This window comes from Hippocampus guttulatus, chromosome 9 (genome assembly GCF_054856545.1).
Source record: "Hippocampus guttulatus isolate MCC_2025c chromosome 9, RoL_Hgut_1.0, whole genome shotgun sequence".
NCBI lineage: Eukaryota > Metazoa > Chordata > Actinopteri > Syngnathiformes > Syngnathidae > Hippocampus > Hippocampus guttulatus.
In genome coordinates, this window is record NC_141269.1 from 2233409 (window position 1) to 2255040 (window position 21632).

The 21632-nt window shown below is 45.7% G+C and overlaps 1 protein-coding gene across 2 annotated transcripts; it reads left to right on the forward strand.

The window, feature by feature from the left end:
* Window positions 1-8: 8 nt before the first annotated feature.
* fam193a (family with sequence similarity 193 member A) lies at window positions 9-20039 on the forward strand. Of its 2 annotated transcripts, none has more exons than XM_086120324.1 (22): window positions 9-423; window positions 3616-3690; window positions 4406-4651; window positions 6671-6843; window positions 6925-7092; window positions 7860-8127; window positions 8206-8330; window positions 8585-8732; window positions 8819-8893; window positions 8962-9036; window positions 9108-9217; window positions 9315-9560; window positions 10394-10547; window positions 10689-10796; window positions 12753-13049; window positions 13159-13414; window positions 13949-14311; window positions 15321-15603; window positions 15674-15860; window positions 16930-17914; window positions 18594-18675; window positions 19188-20039. In XM_086120324.1, exons 1-22 carry the CDS (start codon window positions 199-201, stop codon window positions 19279-19281), a joined length of 4743 nt encoding a protein of 1580 aa, XP_085976450.1. In that variant the 5' UTR covers window positions 9-198; the 3' UTR covers window positions 19282-20039. The 2 variants fall into 2 exon arrangements, with proteins under 2 accessions (XP_085976450.1, XP_085976452.1); XM_086120326.1 differs by having other exon boundaries at window positions 13949-14269.
* The last annotated feature ends 1593 nt before the right edge of the window (window positions 20040-21632 follow it).

Consider the following 21632-nt stretch of genomic DNA (forward strand, 5'->3'; position numbering starts at 1 on the left):
ACCCAAGCCAAGCTGAGACAGCGCAGCTCCAACCAAAGCAGCCATATTGGTCACAGTCAAGTCGGCTTTTTTGCACTTTTCATCGTCGGCCTTTCCCCTTGTAAAAAACCAACAACAAATCGTTGAGAACAATAACCCGAGCCCGGCGTCCAACTGGAGAGCCCACAGAGCCCGGACGGCCTTCTGTGTCGCAGAAAAATGAGTCCAACCGATGCTAAGCGAGGGGCTAAACGCAGGAAGAATAAGCGGGGCGGTGGCAGTAGCTGCAGTGCTGTCTGCAATAGCGGCACCAGCAGCGGCGTCGTCGGCAGCAAGGCCGGGGTGGTCTCGGCCCTCGGCTGCGCGGGAGCTCCGACACCTGCCGGCTTCCTCGCACCTGCCACGGGCGGCAACATGGGCTCCGTGACGGGCATCAACGGAGAGGTAAGCTGCACCCCTGCTTCCTCATCAGGCGGCCAAGCATGTCGGCACAGGGCGACATTACCAACGACGCTAATATGATACGGGCCCGAAACCGATGACAGGAAGACGCCTCGCCATGACCAGCCGTACCGCTAGAAGTGTCTTGTTTTGGAGTTTTATGTCTTGTGAACTAGACATTTTATCCCTAATGGCCACTGTAAACACTACAGTCCAGGTCCAACCCTGTGAAACCGACTTGACCATGGATCTTAGCTTAACTTTCTGATCGAGCTCAACATTGCATTTTCGTCCATTTAAATCGCCGTGAATTTTATTTCGAGCCGGAGACAGACTCCTCAGATTAAAGGGCACATTGGTCAAGACCAAAAGGGCTTTTCAAAGCACCGTGGTGTCAAAAATAACACGAATGCAAGCCATGCTAACGGCTGCACTTCTTCAGGCCTAGAGGCGGTCCGGTTGCCTTGCTGCAATGTTAACTTGTTGCGAAGTGTGTTTTGGGGATGCATCACGACTGCACACAAGTAATTTCTCCCAAAGTGTCATACCTGGAAACATCTGAGGACGAAGGTTTTGGTTCAGAGCCATTTATTGCACATACACTGTCTCTGCATCAGGGATGTGTGTAGTTGAGTCAGAACAATTTCTCACTCTAAAGTCTTAATTGAAAGTCGGTAAAGTAGCTCAAAAATGACTCATTTGTAGGTATGTCTTGGTTTTCATGCATTGTCGGACAAATCCTGTCAACTCGAACCCAGTATAATTTTCCTGCGACAATTACGGGAGTTATGACTGTTTAAAGCGGGTGCAAAAGGACACATTTCTGGCCAATGTCAGATTTTTCAGGTGGTACCTTTTTTTTGTTGTTGTTCAATCCGGGTGGCTAACTTTCTTAATTGCTACCGTATTATCAAAATGTCAGTATTATTTGGGCTTGCTTTATGAACAAACAGACCGAAAACATATTTTCTCAATTTTGTGGGATCGGTGATCATCTGATCCCTGAGAGTAAAACCGATCTTGTCTACCGATCTCATCCCCCTCTGCAGAAAAAGTCAGCCACTGTCCCCTTCCGCTGTGTGATGACTGATAGACTTTTCATTTTTACTTGAGAGAACTATTTCATGTGCACTTCGAACAACCCGTTTGTATTGTTTCATCAGGATTGTTCAATGGTTTACAATACCATAAGAGTGGAAGATTGAAGGTGTATGCTGTCGGGATTGTCAAAAATCGGGACCAACAGGTTAAGCTTTTTAAAGGTCAGCCAGAAAATTGGGAAAGGTGCACCCCTAATAAAACCACCATCATAGAATAATCATTCGATTACAATACATATAGCGAGCCAAGATAAGATAAGAGCAGAAAACCTTTATTAGTCTTGCAATGGAGAAATTCCCAATTCATAGCAGCAAAGTTATGAAAGGAAGAAGTAGAAGAACAAAATATAGGAGCTGCTGGAAAGGCAGCCACTCTCGTAGCGCCATCTTGAAGTCAAAGTAACACAACACACAAGACACAGACAGTCCTGCAATCTTAATCACTTTTCCTGCATTCACTTTGTTGTTTGAAGCAATTATAGATGAAAGAGGAGAGAATCAAAGTGTCCTTTCACCAGTACATCAGAGACGTCATGCTGAAAAATGTGAACAAGTTTTGAAAGCAAACACGAAGCTGTAGCATCCATTGACAAAAAGAGATTGGCTCACATCTCCTGTCCCACGCAATCCGCTTCAACTCCAAGCCGCGACTCCCAGTTCCACATCCGCATCGGCACTATGCGCTGACGCTCCTTTCTTGTCATCGTCGGCTCCTCAAGCCTTGCATCCATCCAGCCGCAGACCGTCCAACAGCACCGAACTCTCCGCTGAACAAAAGCCGGGGCTGTGTAAAATGTTGCCCATTACAGGCACCAAAAAAAAACACAAGCGCCCCAGAGATGTCCAGCAATGACAGTCAAATGGCACCGACATTCCTCCCAACCAAAAACGGTGCTGGTATATCCATGCTGCCGAGAAGGCGCAACCACCAAGCACAGAGTCTCCTCCTTGATGAATGTTGAATTTTGAGGAAAGTCCACTTTCATCTCTGACACACACACACGCACACCACCTACATTTTGCCACCAGACGCACAATTATTGGCATTGTCTTGAAGTAGGTGAGACAGCCAAGCTTCTCTCATGCAATCTCATCCTCTGTTCTTAATATCGTCACTTTTACCTTGTGTCCAAATCTTGATTTTTTTTTTTTTGTATTTACCGAGACAAAGTTCTACTCCAAACCCTTTGCAATGTATCAAAAAAGAACAAAAAAGTTCCTTAAACTGTCACACGAATGAAGCAGTTGGATTACACCTGGCTTGATTGGTGATGCCTGGAATTTGAGGCTTTCTAATTACGATGACATAATTGGAAAGTGGCTGTTGTTGCGTTACCCGTCTTGGACGCTAAATGCAACAACGTTGCCAACTAGGGCTGGGTCATATAGCGTTATGGTATCATCATCATCATTGAGATAAGAATGTTTAAGTTATTAATATCAAAAAATGAAGACTTATCAAGTCATGCGGGCCTTCTGCGCTTGTGCTACATGCACGGCTTCAAGCCAACCAGCCGCATACCTCCTTCCAAATTAGCCAGCCACTGACAATCATCATGCGGTGGGGGGGGGGGGGGGGGGGCAATGACATACAGCACGCATGAAATATCGATTTCTTCGCGCAGTAGTGTGTTGAGCCACACGATACACAAGCATGGACAAATGGTACAGGATAACACGCACATTGATGCAATTAATACACGCAGAAAGCACTTTTGCTGTAGCATAAAATAGTTAGTTTGAATTTAAGCACCGTTGCAGTCCAATATGCAGTATTGAAAAAAAAATAGAGTCCAATGTAAAGGGTGGCCGCATGCGTGTACACGAGTAAAATCTTCCCCCTCGAAGTCTTCACAGAGGGTGCTGGCCGCTGACTTTGCAGCTGGGGTCCCCGAGCTGGTGACGCGGCGGCAGCATGTCGGGGCAGGAGTTGCACAAGACCGAAACCGCGCATCAAAACGGGGTTCAACAGAACAATGGACGTTTTTATGGGATATGATGTATCGCATAGTTAGCGTACCGGTTCAGGGTGAAGCAGTTTCGTTCCAGTTATCACTAACCATCCCTGACTAATTTCAATGTTGTTATTCTGCAGCTCAAAGTCAACACCAGCGTCACACCGCAGTTCACCGAAGGACCGGTCAACGCTGATTTCACCGGAGTCCTTCAGGTGTGTTTTATTTTTGCTCAGTCCAATTTACAGTTTCCCTCCATTGGAAATCAGAAGGAACTTTTGTCTGGCGTTTTTTTTTTAAATGTTGCTGTAGATGAGCATTCTAAAGCACATTTTTGCTGATTTACTCACTCCCGCCCACAAAACGAGTTTCTCTGGCCCAGACTTGGCAGCAAGGCTGGCTGAAGACCTGCCATTTTCAATTAACGGCCCGACTACGCTGAAACTCGGTTGCGGTGTTAAACACAGATTAGCTAACCGTGTGAGCCGCATTGGCTTCTGATAACCGGCACGTATTCGGCGTGCGCTTGGCGATATCTCGGTCTGCTGTATGCGCCACGCGCCTGTTATCTACGAATCTTGGGTCTGGTCAGGATGACTTTGCACAAACAAACGCCGTAATCTGCCGGAAAGAGTCTCAGGTCTGTAAATAGTCACTTTATTTTCAACAGCTTGCTTCCACACCTGGTTATCATGGTAACGAAAACCCAACTCGCCACTGCTACTTTGCGCTTGGAGTCAGATAGACCGTGGACCTCACCCCTGAGGTTACTCGCCTTTTTGAAATTCATCTTTTTGGCCCCGGATGAAAATCTGGACAAGAGTTCTCTGAGTGCAGATGCGCAACGGCTCTCCAAATGATTTCGATGTAAAGTTCCTGAGATGAAATCACCCTTCAGAACTAAGTTTCCGCGGCTATTCTCCCCACTAGACCCCCTTCACGTTCGGCCTCAACCAGCGAGCCCCGTACGCAGCCGGCGACCGCTGCCTCCTGTGCCGCTGCGAGCGTAGCAAAGATGGCCTGTGGCCTTCGGAGGCGGGAGTCCCCGACCATCGGAATGGCGCATCCGAGGCCGGCCAGCCGCCCGCAGCCCTCCCGCTGCCGATGTGGGTGTGCTCCGACTGCCGGCGCACCGTGGAGAAGGAGGACCGGCACACTGCGCAGGAGCAGCTCGGCGTGAGTCACTACTCACCTTCAAAAAAAAATGTTAAAGCCCGAGAACCATCATTGATCGCAATTAGTGATTGCCATCAATTTCGAGTCGAGAATGCAGCTCAACGCGCAGAATTGACGTCAGCTACGATTTGGCGTGAATCGGCAATGCCCCGTAGTGGGAACATAGCTTTCGTCCAGACCAGAATACTTGAATGAATATAAACAGATGAAGATTCGTCACTCTCGGTTGGTCTTTTGCGCGTCATAGCAACTTATTTGTGGGAGAAAGCATGCCGTTTGACACGTTTTGCTAGCAGCTGTCTACCCCCCCCCCCCCCCACTCCAGGCGGTGGCGTGCAGTTTAGATACTCCTCATTTTACACACATTTTTCCATGAAGAATCAAAATATTGACAGTCACAGCTGCTTAGGCCGCTGTTGAACACCAGGAGCAAGTAGTAGCGACTGTGATAAGCTTGCTTGTTTGCCAATGAACCGATAAGTTACTTTTTTGTTCCTTCTACTGCTTCAGGAAGTAGAGGTATTTTTATGAACACGATAAATGCATTTGCACAAAGAAATAACGCTGAAACGCAGAATAAGAGGCCAGACAAAGAGAGATCTTGATGCACATTTGCTTAATTACGCAGCGAAATCCTGCAGCCCACGAGGCTTTAAATAGAATAATTCAAATCAAATAAATAGGTAAAGATATATGAAATGATTTCTATAGTTTTGTTTAAACGAAATTTAACATCAAAGTTCCAATTTTCGTTATCTGTAATAACGCGCGCAGTGCATGCTCAGCGTCTGGCCGTCTGCGGCTGCGCTCCTGTGTAGTAGTTAAATAGCAATTACATTACAGCGCCTTCTCTGCTTTATCCAAATTGTCTGTTTCAAAACAAGTATTCCTTAGTTTAATATCCGCACATCGTTTTAGTATACATTTTTAAAAAACATACTGTATATTTATTGCAAAAAAACGTCAGCGAGAGAGAAGCCCGACCCGAACCCGAAGCCATGATTGACATTTTAGGGCCCGACAATTCGGGTCGGACTCGGGCGGCCCGATCTTACCTCTATCGTGAAGGCATTAGCAGCACGCTGTTATCCACGAGGAAATCTGTGCACACGTTTGATCTGCATATGTAGTCGATAACACAATGAAACCTCTGAAGGGGGCCTATCAGACACCTTTTTTGTGTGCCATTGTCTACTTTAAAATGTCAAAACTTTTCACCAGGTCGGATGTGTGTGAGAAAGATCGGTGAGTGTTTGTGTATGTTTAGGCCCTCAAAAATGAGATTAATTTAGGAGAATAATAATTTCCAGAAAAATCCAAATAAGATTGATTGTGCTGAGCAGAATGAACGTTTAGTTGTTACTCAAAGTAACGCTCATCAAAACAAAGGTTCCCCCTTTGTTTCAAGTTTCCGCCGCTTTCACTTGTCTCAAACGCAACATGTGAAGGACATGTCAGAGGTAATCTCCTGATCTCGTCCCCGCGCTTGCTTTGGATTCTCCTTTGCATGAAGGCTGCCTTTATGTTTGACGCCATAGGGAGCGAACCGCTCTCCATGAAACAAAAAATCTTGTGATTCATCGTAACATCGGGGACAATAGGTACGTTGTTCTGTGTTCTCATGAAAAAAAAATGAATAGATACACAAATAACGGCGGCGCTGGTATAGCTTAGCGGCTATTAATTAAACCGCCAAGTCCGACTCAAGAAAATACATCATCGAGGGCATCGACATTGTTTTAAAGCACATTTTAAAATTCAACAGGAGAGGAGACAGAAAAGCGACCCTGTCAAATAGTGACTCTTTATTGACAAATATTCGGTCAAGTTTAAGGGCCGTCACGCTTAGTTTTTTTGCCGATTATTCTATGAATTGACTGACTCTGGGAGTTGTGTCAGTGGCACCACTGAAGCGATCTATCCCCACGGGCTCTCCCCGTCGCAGCATTCCATTTCCTGTTCTATGGCTATAATCACTCCGAAGAGAAAGCTTGACCGTGCGGTTTGTGTCTCTTTCAGAGTCGGGACTTTCTTTTGCACATGCCCGTGGGTAACGGCACCCTGGGCACAGACGCAGTGGCAGCGACAGACAGGCTGAGCGCTCACACGCCGCCCATGCTACCCGCCCCCGACCTTGCCCCGCCCATTCCCGGCGACACCGCGTGCGGCTGCGAGGCCTGCAACGAGAGGCGGTACCCTACCGAGGAGGGAGGGGGGGGCGGCACCTCCTGCTCCGATGATCTTAATTCTTAACTTTTTCTATCTTTTGGCAGAGAGATCTCGGCAGAGTCCGAACGGGAGTCGCAGCAGCTGCAGAAGCATTGGTCGGAGGTGCGCTACCTGGTGCGCTGCATTTACCGGCAGGCCGGTACTCCGCTGGCGGACGACCGTGACCAGCCGCTGGAGCGAGACAAGGACGGGATGAAGGAGCTGGTAGACAGGTACTCAGTCAGAGAGATTTTTATTTTATTTTTTTACATTGAGAATTTGTTGTGATAAACTTCCGAAGTAGGGCTGCAAAAATTCTTTGAATACCTTGAATGTGGAAATTCCTTGTTTATTGCTTTCATCAACTATCGCCATCCTCACGACACTATAGTGTGTGATTTAAAAATAAAAATAAATTGCAATTGCGGTTTCATATTCAATTATTTCACCATTGGCTTCCTCCCATGTATTTTTTTAATAAACACAATCAATAAATTCATCTAATTTATACTACATGAATGTATAATATTACGGGTTAGGCTTAAAAGCGAAATGAACCACGAGTTCAAATGAAAGACACTTTATCGACTTGAATTACAGTTGTTGAGTTGCTTACCTTTGCCTTCCAATTTTTATTAACCGTTCAACTTCATAAAAGTTTTCCAAAGTGAGCGAGTGAGTCAAAAATCAAATTACGATAATGCAAACAAATCTGAGACTTTATCACTTTAACGTTTCACGTTTCATGAAAAATAAAAACCACGCATATGCTGCACTTCTTCAGCACTGAAATTATCTCGACACTATAAATATAAATTAATCACGTATACATCAAAAGGAAAGGAAGCAATTTTTTTTACCCCAAAATTGCACCCGTTGTGATTTGAAAATTGCATTCTACTACATTGTGATGTCAATTTTAATTTTAATATTTGTCCAGCCCCTAATGGCTTTTGTCAAATTTTGTTCCGCCGGTGACATCTTCAACAACCATCCTCAGACTCTGCGAGAAGGACCCCTACCAGCTATACCAGCGTCTGGAGCAGCAGGCCCGCGAGTACGTGCTGGAAATGAAAGCGCGTCTCCTAAAGCACCTCTCGACTAGCCCCAAGACATCGCCGGGACCTGCGGGGGCGGGGACGGTGGCGGCGGCCGTGCCCGCCGCCCAGGGTCCTCCGCAGGCCCACCAGTTTGTGTCCCTGCTGCTGGAGGAGTACCACGCCCTCTGCCAGGCGGCACGCACCATCAGCAGCTTCCTGCTCACCCTGGTCAGTTGCTCAGCCGCCGCCTTTCTCATTTCATGAGATTTCATGATGTCCCGTTTGGTTTGTTCCCCTCCCGCTCAGGAGAATGAGCACCTCCAGAAGTTCCATGTGACGTGGGAGCTGCACAACAAGCACCTTTTTGAGAACCTGGTCTTCTCAGAGCCCATCTTGCACAGCAGCTTGCCTGCACTCGTTGCACAGCTCAGGTACGCTTTTTTTTTTTTTGCGCCTAAAAAAACAATTGTACAAATGTGAAAAGAGGAAGGCACGTCGAAAATGTTCTTAAAATAGGACAAGCGTTTCAGAAAATGCCGCGACGCTTTTCTTTCTCCTTATTTCATAGAGACTCTCAGTAAAGACGACGTCACGTATCGGAGAGGTCTACGAACACGTCGTCGCGCATAATAATAGTAATAATAATAACAATAATAATATGTCACCTTTTTGGCATTTTTTCCAGACACGGCACCACCTCGCACGACTCGTACAATGAGGACATGTACCACACCTTGCTGGAGCGCTACCAGCGGCTGGAGCAGGAGATGGCGAGTGTGGCCGGCCAGTGGCAGGAGTGCGAAAAGAGGATCGACGACTATGTCGACGAGCAGGTATGCGAAAATACTCACGAAGGGAATCCGACATGGCTTATTTAAAAAAATTCAAAAGTTGAGATATACTCATTCTGCTCTTGCAGTTACTGTTCAAAGTGGAGGGCCAGAGTTTTACTAACCAAAGAACAGAGCCGCACAAGTCGCCGGTCGGCAAAAATGTAAGATCCCATTCTCACCACTTGCTGATCGAACTGAGCGTGTTTTGAATTGTATGTGGCGCTGACAGACTTTAAAGACAAAGCAGCGAATACTCAAAGAAGACTGGGAGTTCTTCAAGCAGCGGCGGTACATCGAGGAACAGGTAGGACGCAAAAAAACGAACATGATCGCTCGCCGTAAGGTTTTGGTGCATTTTGTTTACATTCTTGGCAGTTGCCCAACAATAAGAAGCTGTCCTGTGGAGACAACTTCACAGACACAATGAGAATGCTGTCGTCGCGTCTCAGTATTCCCGATTGTCCCAATTGCAATTATCGGAGAAGGTGAGCAGCGATTTTAACTGCCAAATTGTGTTCCTGTCAAATAGATTTCTGATTCATACAGTTATTAAGGTGACTTATTTTGTCCCCCCCCGCACAGGTGCACGTGTGACGACTGCAGCCTCTCGCACATCCTGACGTGCGGTATCATGGACTCGCCCATTTCAGAGGACCTGCCCATCAAGCTGCCCCTGCAGGGCGATGCCCCCCCGCGGGACTACCTGGCCCAGGTGCACCCGCCCAGCCTCTCCTCGGGCAGCTCGCCGTCGGGCTCCAACTCAAGCTCCCCCATCACCGTCCAGCGGCATCCCCGACTCGTCCTACCTGCCGGGGATGGCAACACTTTGTGAGTCCGCAACATTGTTCGACAAATTTCAATTATGGTTTGCCATCAAATAAACAATTGAAAATGAAAGCAATCTCAAGTTGTCCCAAATAAACAATTGCCAATTTAAAATAACAATTCATTTGTCCTTCAAATTGTAATTAAATTACATTTGAATAATTATAGATGCAAAACAATCGTGTCACCTAAATTATAATTAAGATTAAAAAAAAAATTCAAAAACAGTTGTTTCAATGTAGGAAATAAAATAAATTGTACATTAAGATATATTTATTGATAGTTGATGATAAAAAAATCCATTTGGAAAAATAAATGTTAATTGTAATTATTAATCAATAAATACACTCCAATGTTGAAAATAAAATAAGTGTAAATATTAATGGTAATGCAATTAAACATTTTAACAATGTCAATGTAAGAAATAAATGCTCCCTTAAAATTATACTTCATAAAATATTTTTGTAAATTACACAATGAATATTCGCTAAAATTGTAAATATTAATAATTAGTAATGACATTTAAAATCAAAAAATGAATTATCTTAAATTATGGTAACATTGGGAATAAATTTGTCTTCTAAATGACTTTTAATAGCTAATAAACAAATCCAATTAGTCCCTTAAATGATGCAGAATAATTGTTGATTTGTAATACATATTTCAGTTTCACAGCAGATTTGATGAAATGCGCTTACTGTACCTTAAATCGAATAATGCACATATGTCACAAGAGGGAGGGGGCGCCACTGATGTTGGCATGCATTCGCATTAGGTGCACACTGATATCGAAGGTCATTTTATTCCTGAATCTTCCTTCCGCTTCGGCCGCCAAGCGTCAGCGATGACGACGAAGTGCCTCCAATGTCCGCCAAGTTCGGGGACATGTACCCTGTGAGCGGCTACCGTGACAACGGCGTGACGGCAGTCAACGGACATCGCGGCGACATGAACGGCAGTGGCGGCGTCAGCGCAGCACAAATCGCAGCGGTAAGTTGGCCATGGCTTTTGACGCGGGCTTTGCCGGGGCAATTTTGGCCAATGAAATTGGCCCTTCTCCGGAGTGGCGAATATGGGAAATATTTACCATTTCAACTCATCATTTATGTCAATCTTTTTTTCCTGCCGCAGTCACCTCGCATCAGCAGCAGCGGTAGCTCATCTGACGGTGACGAAGAGGACTTGGGGCGGCAGCAGGAGACCAACAGTCCTCCTCCGTCGTACAACCACCAGCAGCAGGTACCAACGCAACTTCATTTGTACAGTAAAGGTGGACTGTATTAGAGGTAAGATCTAAAGCCAGAGCCCGACCCGACCCGAATTTGGGGCCTAAAATGTCAATCATTGCTTGGGGTCGGGCCGGGCTTCTCTCTCGCTGACTTTTTAAAAATAAATATCACTGTGATGTTGCCACCCAAACATCACAGTGCACTGAGGCGATTCGAGGCCGTGAATAGTTTTGGCGACGAGCGACCGTGGTGCACAAAAAAAACAGAAGTCGCCTCATCACAACACGTACTGTACTAAACTCTTGCAATGACAATTCAAAGAACTCCTTCCTGTCTCCTGTCTATTATCCACCCGTCATTGCTCTTCTTTGTCTCTCTGATTCTCTCTCTTAAAGTAGAGTCTCCCTTTCCCACTGCCGCAAAACCACGGGTAAACACGCATTTTTGGGCAGTGGGAAAGGCTCCTCATCTACCAGCACGCCATGGGAGGCGGGTTGTGATCGCCTCCGCTCCATATCGCTTGCAGTTTGAAAGCCTGACACGGGAGCTGCCCGGTAATTACGTGACGACATAGGGCGGTACGTGATGCGTCATAACATCGCGCGCCATCTGCCTCGTATATAGCACGCCTCCACAACAAAGTTCGGAGATCACCCCATATAAGCTGTTGGTAGCAATCCGCCATATCCGCACAATATCGGTCAACATGTCGCAGCACTGGAGAGACGACAAGATTCGCCAGCTTCTTTTCATCCGGTGCCTTTCGACCATTTTGAGGACGGTAAAAAGCACGATGAAAGTAAGAACACTCGCTTCCATGTTGCTTTGTTTACCACCAAGAAATCTGTTGCACTATCATCTACGCAATCACAGCGTGGTGACGTAACCAGACGCACAGTGGTGGAAATTTCAGTGGGAAAAGTCCATTAAAGTGCCGCGCTAGATTCTGAAGGATGTACTGCTGCTATGGTTAATGGGCCAATTTTCAACCTGTCCAAATGACAGACGGCCTTAAATTTTTCCGTCAACTCTTTAAAAAAAATCCGTCAATGATGGAAAATTGTTGGTTAATGTACCCTATGTAGAAACAGAAATATAAAAGATGTAAATGTTTATACAGTCTTGTTTAACTTGGATTTCGTTCCAAAAGACAGGCTTTAATATGGCATCATAAATCACCCCTCCTGCTCCCGAGTCCTCACAAATAAAATATGAAATTTCAGGTTTGCTTTGGGCTCGGGCCTGCAAATCAAGTTAATTGGTCGGGCTCGGGCCTCGTCGGGCTTTAATACCCGCGGGTGGGGTCAGGCTGGATTTCTTTGGCCCGATCTTACCTCTAGACTATTTATTTATATATATATATATATATATATATATATATATATTCTAATTATAGTGGATTTTGTTACTTTCATTGGCTTAATTCTTCATTTATTTTTTTTGTCTATTTTCTAGTTATTAATTTATTGATGTAAGATTTTCCCCTAAATGTTTTCCTTTTTTTTAATGATCTAAGTTTCTTTTTCGATTTCTATTATTGAAGGATTTTCTGTTATAAAAAAAAAATAGTTTTCTATTCCTATTTATTGTGTGTGTATATTTTCCCTCATATTTTGGTATATTACAATAAATAATTGTTTGAAAATGTTGTTTTACCAATTTTTATTTAATGGCAGTTGAAATAGTTTTGTCAAATTATTTTTTTCTAATAATTTTGTGTTTTCTTCTTTTCACTCTCATTAGATTTTTACCAACAATTTTGTTTATTTGTTGCTGTCCTAATTAGATTTTACCCCTACTATACTGTAGTAGTTCCTTTTAAGTTTTTCTTTTTTTTTTTTTTTAATCTTCTTGCTTTCTGGTTGCACCCCCCCCCCCCCCCATGTTTTTGTATCTTACAGTTTTACAGTGCTTTTTATTTCCCACCCTCACTGACATCATGACAAACATGTGTCTCCACCAAAAGGTAGAGCAGGTCCAGCATGCGTGCGAATGTCACGTATGCAACCAAGACCCCATATCTTCCAACATCCTGGGCCCGGCCGGGTGCCTCCCCGCCGGGCGACTCCAGTCGGCACCTCCCCCGCCTTCCATGGGCCACCAGTTTTTCACGGACACCGGCAAGTCGACGACAACCAGCCCCGCCCGGCCCGCCCTCCACCTCTACCCGCACATCCACGGACACTTACCGATGCACAACTTCTCCCGACCGCTGCTGCACCCCACACTTTACCCGCCGAGTCCTCCCCTCACGCACAACAAGGTGAAAGCAGTTTGGGGAAAAATGCCTGGCGACCAAAGTCAGAATAGTAATTGTCTTTTCCCCCTATATTCCCAACCTCCTGACAAATGTTCTGTTTCTCCTCCTCAAGCCTTTGCCTCCCAACCTCACGACCAACCACTCGGCAGCCAAGCAGCCGGCCTTCAGCCCCACGCTCCCGGAGCACGTCTACCAGAACAGCTTTGGTGGCGATGGCGGTGGCAGCACCGGTGGCGGAGGGGGCACGGGCGACTGGAACAACTCGCTGCAGTGCCTCTCGCTCAACTTTGAAAGTCTGTGGGACGCCGCTGTGATGAAGAGCTTGGATCAATCCATCAGTCAAGTGCTGCTGCCAGAGTTGCTGCAAGGTGGGTGAGGCTTTCTTGACTAGCCGGAAGGCGACAGAATGTCTGCGGCCTGTAGGTGGTGGTATTTGTCTCTATATCGTCCGTCTGTTACTTTTCACATTGCTGTCACACCCGAACATCATGAGCAACGCTTCCTGCTCTTCTCTGTCTGGAATCTGGAATGGGCAACTGGTGGTTGCGCTCTAAGGGCACCCTTGATAACAAAAAATCTGATATTTTTTCAAACAACTCCCAAATATTTTGTGAATTTTTTTTTTCTACAAATAAGGGGAATGAGCAAAGAAAATCCTGCTGTTACACACACAGTAATCACACAGTTCACCACTAGATGGCAGGCATGCCTTAGTAGCACTTACACCGGGTCTTATACTGCGCTCTACGCCAATGTGAATAGCCTTTTAAAAATGGCATTTGGAATGATATACGGGACTAATATAGTGCCTCAATTGTATTAACATTTTGAGTGAGTTGACACAAAATATCTTCCGATGCTAGCTTTGACTGACCTCCTCGAGTGTTTTCCCACTTTCTCAGGGGAAATCCTGGACCCTCCCCTCACCGACGTCCCTCTCCCGCCAACGCCTGCCGGCCCCCAAGCGGACCACCACCACCACCATCACCACCACCACCACCACCCCTTGCTTCCCGCCACCCCTGCTCCCCACCCTTCCTCATCGTCATCCTCGTCCCTGTCCTCGTGTTCGTCGTCCGAGGCCCGCGAACAGAAAAAGAGCGGCGCCAAGAAGAAATGTCTGTACAACTTCCAAGATGCCTTCATGGAGACCAACCGGGTGGCCCTGGCGACGTCAGCGTCCATGGCGTCTGTGTCGTGCACCGCCACCACTGTCCAGTCAAGTAATAACCTACCTATCCACCTAGCATCTAAAACCTCATTAGGTAATCTCAGACTAGGTTAGCACTTATACAAGTAGACCTTCGTCCAAAAGTGTTATGGAGATTCGGTTTTCACGTTAAATTTTAGGAGAACTTTCCAATGTGAACTTAATTGGATCTTCTCTGTGGCTCTGTTACTTTTCCAGCGACCATTTGAGGTTTTTGCATCCGACAACAAAAACCCTGTTGAACCCCGTACCTTTCACACCGTTATATTTACACTTTTACCCCACCGCCCACCCTCCTCCTGTCGCCGTACAGTACTAAATCATGCGTCATGCTTACCACCTTGGAAAGAAGCAGTCAAAGAATGATGACTCATAACTTACTAGAAACATTTCCACCGTAAAAGGACATTGTGGAAAAGTGACAGCGTTTACTGTGAGCTACATGACAGAAAAAAAATGTGTATATTTGCAGGGCCACTAACATGTCAAAGCTATAAAGCAGAGCAGCAATAGCATTTGTTTTGTTTGTAGGGCTGCAACTAATTGTTGTTTGGATAAATCATTTAATCAGTGAATCAGATTTTTTTTTTTATAAAGTTTTGCTTTACGTCCTTTTCAAAAACAGGACGTTATTTACAATTGGCAATGCAGCAAATACACAAATGTAACACAAAAGGTGGCGTGTAACTTTTGACACCCAGGCTGGAATTGCTGTTCCGATTGACCCGCAAGTTGTAAATCATGAACCGTGAGATGCAATTCTTGACGGAGCATCTGGCACGCTTTACCCATGGGCTGTACTTCTTTGATCAACAATTACAGCCCATGCGCCAAGAATTGCTTATTTGTTACATCCCATGACCCAATGGTCAAGAATAACGTGAGTTGCGGCCTGTGCGGTGAGAGTTGTCGTCCGTGGGTCAAAAGTTAGAGCCCAAGGGTCAAGAGTTAAACCCCTCGAGTCCAAAGTTACAAATGTCGCTCTTGACACATGCTCAGATATGTTATACTTAAGACAGCAAATGGACTTTGACTAAAACCGTCATGTTCTTGTGTCTGCCCAGATGATGTATTTCACAGTTTGGGTAAAGAGGACCACAGGCAAGTCACCCAAGCCGCCCCCCGAAGCAACCCCGCCGCACTGAGCCCCCTCCCACCGCTCTCCGGTCCTTCCCTTCCCGCCACCCCCACCACGCACTTGCCCGCCATGGTGCCGCAGCCCTTCCCCAAAATGGCCGCCCCGGCGCCGGACCTGGGGGAGGTCCACCCCGGTCTGTGCCTCCCGCCGGCCGAGCCGGCCATCTCCTCGTCGGACGGTCAGCTCAGTGCCCCGCCCAGTGTCTGCAGGTGCGTCGGCATATCGCGCGTTAAATCGGAGGTGACTGAATGCTGAATGTTTGTCGCTTTGCCCCGTCAGCGATCCTGAATGCGAGGGGCACCGGTGCGAGGGGAACCGGGCGTACGAGCACCCGCCCTACGACGGTGAGGAGACCCAGGATGAGGACAGCTGCTCGGAACACAGCTCCTCCACCTCCACCTCCACCAACCAGAAGGAAGGAAAGTACTGTGACTGCTGCTACTGCGAGTTCTTCGGACACGGCGGGGTGAGAAAGCAGCAGAGCATCCATTTGTCCATTCACTTTCGATACCTTTTAGAAAAGACTGCCTGTCCATTCACGTTTACACTTTGTCTCAATGGCTGTCCAGTCATTTACAAATACGTCAACGTCTATCAGACTATGTTAATAACGCCGGCCAAGAAATTTTTTACTGTTTTTTTTTTTTTTTTTTTTTTAAATCAGATGCAAGTAAAGTTTCCTGGATTACTTTTTTTAGCCACAATTTTTTTCCCCTTGCGTGGCAGGTTATCATCATCATATGTGTATGAATATTCACAAATTAATGGTTCAGTTAAGCAACAGGTGGATCCCCCCCCATTAAACGTCATCACTATAAATGTCAACGCATGGTGAAATATGTATTGCGCAAGATTTTCTAGGTCAAACTTAGTTGGGGGGGAAACATCTCAAAAACCTGATGTTAGAAAAGGTAAAGACATTTTTGAAATAAGCGTCAAACATCCGTTTAAGGACACAGCCGACTGATTTGAAATTTTGTGTAGACCAGTCTAATTAATTATTCAATCATATTGATTGTTTTTATTGAATAATATATATATTTGCATACATACACAGATTTACACGATTTCACAAATGTGAGTGAATCCGTGACGGTTTCGTAAATATTTTATTATATCACTGTAGACATGACACTTTGTAATCATTTAAAATTGTCACTGAACAGTGTTTTATCAACGGTGTCAATGCAGTGCCACCTCAAAATAAATTAGCCATTGAAGTCTCAACTGCAGGCAATAAAAGTGACAACACCATCCGTCCAAATTAGGCCTAGTCAGCCATGCTGCCCTCTCCAGTGCCACGTGACTTGTTCATATTAGAATGTCCCGGGTGTGAATGGGGTTCAAGTATGGTGAATTTGGGCTACCGCTCTCACACTCATATTGGTCACTGAAGTTCAAGATGGAACCTCACGGCTGTGGATGCTCAACACAAAGATGGCATGCATATGTAATGTAAACATTTGTCCATCCAAATCTAAAACGGTTCCATTTACGCTCCCCCCCGCCCCTCTCCATCACTATGTTCCTCGCAGCCTCCAGCGGCGCCAACCAGCCGCAACTACGCCGAAATGCGGGAGAAGCTGCGTCTGCGCCTGACTAAACGCAAGGAGGAGCAGCCCAAGCGTGAGGAGCAGCAGCCGGCGCCCGAGCGCGACGGCCCAGGCGGCGGCGTGGAGGACCACCGTCGGGTGGAGGACCTGCTGCAGTTCATCAACAGTGCCGACAGCAAGCCGGCCTCCAGCTCCAAAGCGGCCAAGCGGGCTCGCCACAAACAGAAGAAGATGGAGGAGAAGGCTCGGCAGGAGGCCGAGGCGCAGCAGGAGGAGCAGCGCAGGCGGCAGGAGGAGGAAGAGGCCGCGCTCCAACGCGAGCTCCTCCGGCTGCAGGAGCACTGCAGCGCCAAAAAGAAGAGGAAGGACAAAGCAAAGGAGAACACGGCGCCGACGCCAAACAACCCGCAGCCCCTCAAGCAGACAGCGCAGAACGTGCTGGACCACCTGAGCAACGGAAAGTCGCAGCTCCTCCAGAGCCTCATCTGCCCCAAGGACCTCCGGACGGAACCGCGAGCCAACGGCCAGCACGGCGAGCGGGGCTTCTCGCACCTCCACAACCACAACGCCGACGTCAAAGTCAAAGCCAAGCCCGCGGCCAAGCTCGTGCCGTGCGAGCACGCGCCCATCAAGAAGGATCCGGAAGCCAATGGCGGCGTCACCCCCGCGGAGACCAAAGCGACGCGCACCAGGCCCGTCGAGGCGCCCGCCCCTCCCTCGGAGCCGAGGGGCAACGACAGGAGCGCCAGTGGGAAAAGGCAGCTGAAGGAAGACCACCGGCGAAGCCCGCCCGCGTCCAACCCCTCGCCCTCGCCCCCTCTTCATCTTCAACCTCATCTTCCTCCTCCCTCCCAGTCGGAACACACAGAGCAGAACGGTAAACCGCCCAACGCAGAGTCCCCCCAACCCAAAGGCAAAGCCAAGAAGAACAAGAAGAAGAAGGGGGACAAGATCAACACCTCCATAGGTTGGTGTCCATCTATCTACCTACTGGGCGACACATATTCATCCATCACTTGATTGAAGAATTCCATTTACTGTGAGAAACAAAATAACTAAAGCTGAAATTAAAAAATACATATTTTTGTTAACAAAAACAAAATGAACATGCCCACCCCCACCCCTACCCCCCAAAAAAATCTAACTGAAACTACATCTTACCAGGCTGTAGTACTCGAGTCCAGACTAGACACGTTTTTATTTTGTCTTGGACTTGACTGGGACTCCTTGCTGTATGACTCGGCCATTGGAAGAGCTTAATGACATTTCTCTTAATTTTGTGGTTGTAAAGATACTACTTTTCTATCTTAAGGTTTAACCCTTAACGTCATCTCGACTTGTACTTCAAAATCAATCAAATCAAAGATTCCAGGAATGAACAAGCATATTAATGCATTTGTGTGGAATGAATATCCTTTGGCCATTATTCTAGTCAATACAATAAATCAAGGAATTTTGTCAAATGGCCGTCCGTCCCTTTGCTGCCTGAACGAAAGACATGACAATGAAACACTTAGAGTACAATGTAGTCATGTTGACTTGGTCGAATAATTATTTGATGTGGACAGTAAATAACTAAACAACTTCAGGGGAAAAAAATGATTCTAAATAATATTGTTTTTTGTTTGTTTTTATTTTTTTTTTAGATGATGTGTTCCTGCCCAAAGACATCGATCTGGACAGCACGGAGATGGACGAGACAGAGCGAGAGGTGGAATATTTTAAAAGGTATGTATGCTTACGTTGTCAGGCCATTTACTCACAAAGCAGGAGTCTGAATTTAAAAAAGGTAGATTGAATCAGATCCATCCCTGTGATGGCATTTTGTTTTGGGGACCTACAAAGAAAAACTTTTTTTTTTTCTATTTTCAAAGTCATTACAGCTGCTGTTGTATCAGATCTCAATGGGGAAGCCGAAGTTTGACGAGCATCACATTTTAACAGCTTGGTGCTGGGGATTTTTTCGCAATCAAACGGTTTAAAACAAAAACACTGCTGAGAACTAGAGATGCGGCATGCATGATGACAATGGAGTCTGCTCGCTTGTATGTGTTGCTCAAAAAATCCAAATCAAATGTCAAATACTCAAGTAAAACCGTGTTTTCCACACAATACGCTGACTGAACTTTGTGTGCATATTAGGAGAAAAACTTATCTCATAATGGTGTCTTGTGGTGATGCTCCTTTTAAAATGGCTGCCGAATTTGTTACTAATCGGTCATAATAATGTGTTTGTTTAGGTTCTGTTTGGACTCGGCCCGGCAGACGCGTCAGCGGCTCTCGATCAACTGGTCCAACTTTAGTTTGAAAAAGGCCACCTTCGCAGCACACTGAGTCCAGTCCATCCCCAAAAACACAGGCCCACCACACGTCCCCCTTTATACCTCCACTCACCACCAATCTACCGTTTACCCCGACTGTTTTGTTCCCGATGCCGCCTTGCTTTTTCTTCCTTCGCCCCCCGCTGCTCCTCGAGCATATCCCTCCAACGGACCTGCTGAACTCGGAAGAAAAGCAAAATCCGGAATTTTTTTCCCCCCACCTTCACGTGTTTGTGTGCTTTTCGTCGGCTATTTTCTCTCTGACTGAACAAGCCATGGTCTGAAATGATTACGAAAAAATGGAAGAAAGAAAATTATTATTGTTAATTAAAGAGCTGTATTTGACAATATTGTGACTTATTATCCCATTGTCCTATCCCCGCCTCGTCGACCCCCTCTACCTCTTCCCCCAAACACGGCGTCTCAAAAGGCGCTTTGGTCAGATGGCGTCCACTCCCTTCGCTCCCGCTCAGAATACTTGACAGTGTTGTTTTCCCCTTTTTTAGATCCTGTTAAAAAATGAGTAAAAAAAAAAATGTTACCAGATGCTTTTTTTTCTGGGTTTTTTTTTTTTTTTTTTTTTGACATTGCGTAGCCATCTTGTATGTGTGTGCGCGTGAGAGAAAAAAAAGCTCACTTTCAAATCGGTTATAGAGTGTCTATTGTATTAACACTGCAAAAGCCCAACCGGCTACTTTTTTTTAACATATTGTTAAGTAATATGAAATCATGTCTTTCTTTTTGAAAGATGGAATACACTATAGTATGGCAGGGTGTCGTTTCTTGTCTTATTTCCTGGCATGTGCATATTTGGGGGGAGGGTGCTCGCCTCTTCGCACAAAACTACAGTTAGCATCTAGTGAGCTTAGCTTCACAATCCCAAGTTTTACAGGAGTAGTACGTCATCTGTGCTTTTAGAAAACGTATTTGTGTACAGTTAGCATTAAAATATAGAATGAGCTAATTGGTTGAGCATAGCAGCTGCCCAAAATGTTAAAACTAAGAGAGTCACAACAGTCTGAATTTACTGAATGAAATTACCATACAAACTTAGCATTTGGAAGCAAATTTGTATACGGTAGTTTGGTGAGCATGAGACTATGCCTATCTGTTAGCTTAGCTTTACAATAGCCCGAGTTTTTATGAACGGAGCAAAGTTGTTTCTAACCATTTGAGTGTGTTGAGTATTTCAGGTGTGTCAAGTTGCCTGAAACACGAAATGGTCAGTTAGCATTTTAGCAGTCTCCCTAAATATGCTTAGCTTTGCAAAGGCCCTAATTTTATGAAAGGAGCAATGTTGTTTTCAAATAGTTGTGTACGTGATTGGCTTAAGACAAGGTTTAGCAGCCCATTGTCTTAGCTCTGCAACATCCCTTACTCTGATTTTCGGTTGGCAATAGCCCTTGTTTTCTGACTTGAGCCTTTTAGTCGACACATTTGTGTGTAACTAGCATTAAATGCTTGGTGAACACTTAGCCCACCCTAACTATACTTATCAGGTTCGCTTTGCAGTCGTTGGAGGACCACTCTCAATTTTTAATCTATGCTTCATATCATTTTAGAAGTATACATGACAAATATATTGCTAAATTAATTAGTACTTATAAGTTAAAATTTCTGTTTTCAGTCATTGTGGTGTGGTATGCAGCTGCTCACGGTGAGTAACGCCTTACACAGGTTTTGGTTGTCATACAGTGCAAAGGGAAAGTCGTGAAATGGAGTACTGGTACAGTCCCTTCATGCTCAGACGGCGGGAAACGAGATCATAGAGATGAGAACGATTTTTGCTGGTGTCTATAGTCCCCTACAAGGAGTGGGAAGAAAACTTCTCTTGTGGCCACAATATTGATAATATGTGTACACAAATACTCATTTGTGGGTTAAATATCATTCCCCTGAATAACTTGGATATCTGAGTTAGGAAATGGAGCAAACTGGAATACATCGTGTCTTTTTACTTTGTGTTTCCAAAGAAGGTGCAACTGGAATTTTATTAGTGTTTTTTGTAGGGTTGACCGATTAGCGCCCCCCAAATGAAGTCGGAAATACGAGTCAAGACGGCGTCAGTTGTCACGTTGCGATGCGCTGCCAGGAACAACTTCAAAATAAAAGTGTGCCAAGGCATTACAGTCCATATTTTATTTAGTAGGGTTTACTTTGAAATTGCCCTCACCGCTTTGGCGGCGTTTTACTGTCAAGTGCAGCATTTGCAGTGTTACTGTGTGTGATTGGCTTGCCTTTTTAGTCCTAACAGTGGTTTGAAAATTGTACTTTCGTTGGCCAAGAGACAGTGTTGCAGGAGAAACACTGACCGCTTCATTGACAGCAGAGAAACCAGGAACCCGTGGAGGCGGATTCAAGCCA